The sequence below is a fragment of the Sinocyclocheilus rhinocerous genome, unplaced genomic scaffold (assembly GCF_001515625.1).
Source record: "Sinocyclocheilus rhinocerous isolate Xijiao unplaced genomic scaffold, SAMN03320098_v1.1 scaffold156, whole genome shotgun sequence".
NCBI lineage: Eukaryota > Metazoa > Chordata > Actinopteri > Cypriniformes > Cyprinidae > Sinocyclocheilus > Sinocyclocheilus rhinocerous.
The window spans coordinates 329,850-334,137 of NW_015662023.1; the positions used below are offsets into that span (position 1 = coordinate 329,850).

A 4,288-nucleotide genomic window follows, 5' to 3' on the forward strand; every position below is an offset into this window, starting at 1 on the left:
TAGTTTTTATATTTATTACATAAAGCCTAGCCTAATTAATTAACATGACACGACTAAGAGAGTGCAGTTTTCCCCGAAAATCAGTACGATTGTAAATTCGACATTGATTTTAAACAAGACTTCAAACGAGTAGTTAATATTAAGTGACTTAGGGCATATATTTTAGTACAATAATGTCAATATGACTGTTTTTGCTGGATTTGTTTAACGAAAATAGTTCCAAACAAACTTAGCAGCAGAACTGTCGTGCATCTCTGAGCAACAGTGTCAGCGTCAGCGGTGTTTCGTTAGGCTACTGAATGATTCGCATTTTTGAATTAATAATTTGAGTCAATGATTCAGTGGTCCATTCATAAAGACAGGCGCTTGCTTCATTCTTGAATGAATCAGCCGTCTGAACGAATCATTTGAATGCCTCAATGACTCACTCATTAAGACAGTCAACTTGCTGCCACCTGCTGGCGGGTTACTTTGAAATTTAAAAGTAACTTTTTTTTTTGTACTTTTTTTTTTACAACTTTTCATATTTGTAAATAAAAAGAACCTGATGTAAAACACCAAGCTCACAGCATTATTTATGCTGTTTTAATTTTGCAGTGTTAATGCATTCATGCTACATTTCAGCTTCATTAAATGGTCTGTGTAAATGTGTAAATTATTAATAAAATGTAAGAATTTGATATGAAAGATGACACATGCATTTAATAAGGTTAGGGGGAAATGCCCTTTTTATAGGCAAAAAAAAAGACCTGGAAATCAATTCAAATAAATTTTAATATGCAGTAACTTTAGTCATATAAAATTTAATTTTCCAGCAACAAAATTGTGGCCAGTGAAAATGCTGAGTGGCTAGTAATTTTGGAAAACCACTAGCCACAGTGGCTGGTGAGCAAAAGAGTTAATGTCAAGCCTTGTATACAGTGAATACTTGTATTTATACTTGTATTGCAGTAAAAAATGTGGTGTTTAACCGGAGTACGGTGGTGGGGGTGCTTGACATGTGTCAAACACTAGAAAGAGGTGCACGCTGCAAAAAGTTTGGGAACCACTGGTCTATAGGATTCGATGTGTACCGGGGTATTTCTGTTTTTCATTAAGCGCCATCTAATGTCAGGGAGTGAATTTGCACGTTTACTCGGCTCATCGCCAGCGAAAATCGCTTGGGTATGAACACAAAAGACACGTCGAAAAACGTCGGCGATAAGCGCGCGCGATAATCGTCCCAGTGTGTACGAGGCTTGAGGGTGAGTAAATGATGACAGAATTTTACAAAACTTGCTGTCAGCTGGTTTTGGGTATCAGACAAAACTCTGCTGACTGGTTTTGGATACTACACAATACAGATATCCTCTGAAGGGACCTGATAAAGAGAATGAATCCAGTATTCTTGGTGTGGAGATTTGATCTAACATTTTGGATCTGTACACCATGTTATGTCATCTTCTCTCTGCAGTGATGAATGGTCACTGATCCCTATCACTGTTCGCTAAACATGTCAGTGTTCTGTGGCCAGTCAACCTCTCAACGGCTTGGCAGTATAAACAGGACCTTCAGAGAAAATCTGTAAGATATTTGAAGACCAAATCCAACAATCTGTTGACAACCCCTTTTGCTGTGATAAATAACCTGTTCTCAGTACTTCTGACTGTCTGGCAAACAGTCATTCGATTAGATCTCAAAAATGGGGCACAGGTCAATCTGATCTTATGTTGTTGATGTCAAAGAACATGCATTCTAAACCTAACTCTACAATATCTGACAATAAATTAGGCAGATGTCAACATGAACAGGTTGCAATTGGGAACTCTGAAAAAAAGGAGTAGAAATGTGTGTTGACTTTGTGGTCAGACTATCCGTCCAAGTATAATGAGTACTGATTATTGTATTGACGTTACTCTGAAAACATTAGTAGGATTTACAGTTGTGCTGCAGTCGTGTACATATTGTTTATTTGCCTCAAACAAAACTCTGAAAATAAAATATTCTATTCATTGGCAAATCTACAAACTAGTTTCTTCTGAGATGTGTTCATTGTAACAACTTTGTATACCCTCCAAGACTTTGTTTCTTGGCACATAAAACCTGTACCCCTGACCCCTGGAAATCACGTTAAACTTGGCTATATACTATAGTGTATACTAGGCTGTAACTATACAATCTTCTAGAGAATAGTCATTTCTTGGGCCAAATGGTTTATCGAATTGTCATTCGCACCCTGAGAGACTGCAAACACATGAATTGGCACTGGTGTACAGACACAAATACATGTACTGTACATGTACACAATTCAGCAATCCACCATTAAAATGGGATGTTCAATGACCTCAAATGGCATTGAAGATTCACTACACCCTCTTAATATTTTATTTAATGTCCTTTTTCCTACCGCAAGGTGTAAATTACCATATTGTACTTTGGCAGTTGTTCAACTATTGTGACTTTGACTTGATGAACAGATGAGACACAAACAGATGTCACAGGCGATGATAGACAAGGATGTGTCAAAGTAAAGTTTCATTAATAAATGCTTTGTCATTTCTGAACAATGTAAAAAAAAATAATGGTGTAAATTAACAAATATCAACCACATTCTGTGCTGAAAATCTGTGAATCACTAATTTCACTTTGTATTTCCCCTCAGACGATGAGTGGACGTTTTTTCCCTCATCAAGCTATCAAAACTGATGCAGTTCTCAGCTTGGACGAGGACTCGGTTCTGTCCACCAATGAGGTGAGAGATCACACATTCATTCAACATAATAAATGTTACTGTATTTGAAATGGTAAGGAATATCATATAGTACACTATATGGTTTTATCTTTCAAAATCTCAATCCTTTGTCAAGTGACAAAATTGACATTATATTGAAAAGTATTATTACATTTCTAACAAATTATCGTTTTGAAATAGCACATAAAGTGCAAAGAAAACACACAACTAATTTTAAAGTTTGAATTTAGCATGTTGCTAAGCTAATAGTGCAATACTTCAGTGTTCTCTTTCTCACTCACAAACAAACTTTCACTCTCCCAGTCTACTTCCTTTGTCCTGTCCTTTTTTACCTCATTATTTTGTCTCTTTTATTCAGTGGTATTTGTGATGCTGCATGTATTGTCCGTTTCTGGCTTGTTTTGTGTTTGTTCTGCACTTTGTTAATGTCAATTCTCTGTCTTCGTTTTCCCTGAGACAAGAGATGATATTTGCACACTGCAGCATCAGCAGCCTGCTGGGCTAATTTTTAATTGCTCTCAGCTGTATTATTTAATCAGACAATAATATGTGCTACAAAGAGAGAGATATGGAGAGAGAAAAAGAAAGAGGAAATCTCTAATTGGATGTCCAAATTCACAAAAAGATGTTGGTATCCGTATACTGGTCCTGGTGAGAGGCAGCTTGTGTCTTTCTCAAAATATGTGGAATTCTGACTTTCTGTCACTTTTTTCTCCTTATGCCGAGTTCACACTGCACGATTTTCAAACTCGTCGGATCGCCGTTGTTTTCACACTGCATGACTATCTGGGGTAGCATTCAAATCGGGCTAAAATCGTGCAGTGTGAACTCGGCATTAGGCTATTATTCGTTGTAATTGTGCTTTCATTTGCTGCTTTGTATTTTAAAGTTGTGTGTGTTTAACTTCCTGTTTGAAAACAATGCCAAATGAAGGTTGCATGCCTGAAACATGATTTGCAAGCTATAGCAGTGTATGGGATTCACATATTTTTGCTTGACTGTTTGCTTCTGTTTATTCCTACACACCTGTTTATAGGAGTTGTGATGAGATTTCATTTAGATTTTTAATTTCTGACTTATAAAATGGCATCTCAAGACAGCTGATTGCATTAAATACATTATACCTTTAATTAAAACCTTTTCTATTGATCTTGGAAGTACTTTTCCATGCTTTTTGTATTTTCAAAAAGTAACCTTGATGAGAACAATGACATGACAGAAAGGGACAAACATTTCATAATTATTATTAATAGTAGAATTTTTTTTACCTTTTAATAATATTGAAAAAAATTAAATTGTAATGATTATTTTATGATGATTTTTTTTTCAGGCACCCCTTTTAAAGAATAAAAATGCAAAAAATATAGTCAAAATATTTGATGTTATTTATTGATGGTGATTTATAAGGTGTTTCTTGCATATTTAAATTAGATTGTGTCAAAAAGCTCCTCAAACAAAGTTTTACTGTTAATAATTCTTCAGTACATTATACCATTATTATTTTTATTTTTTTCTTGCAAAATTGAACAACTACTTTTTTTCATTGACCTTTAACCT

The 4,288-nt window shown here is 35.2% G+C and overlaps 1 protein-coding gene across 1 annotated transcript in view; it reads left to right on the plus strand.

The window, feature by feature from the left end:
- The window catches only part of LOC107727350 (exostosin-1), a 333,036-nt gene that overhangs the window by 306,031 nt on the left and 22,717 nt on the right, over positions 1 to 4,288 (plus strand). The window contains exon 8 of the mRNA XM_016537193.1: positions 2,642 to 2,731. Within this exon, the coding sequence (XP_016392679.1) occupies positions 2,642 to 2,731 (90 nt within the window). The remainder of the gene's footprint in view (positions 1 to 2,641; positions 2,732 to 4,288) is intronic.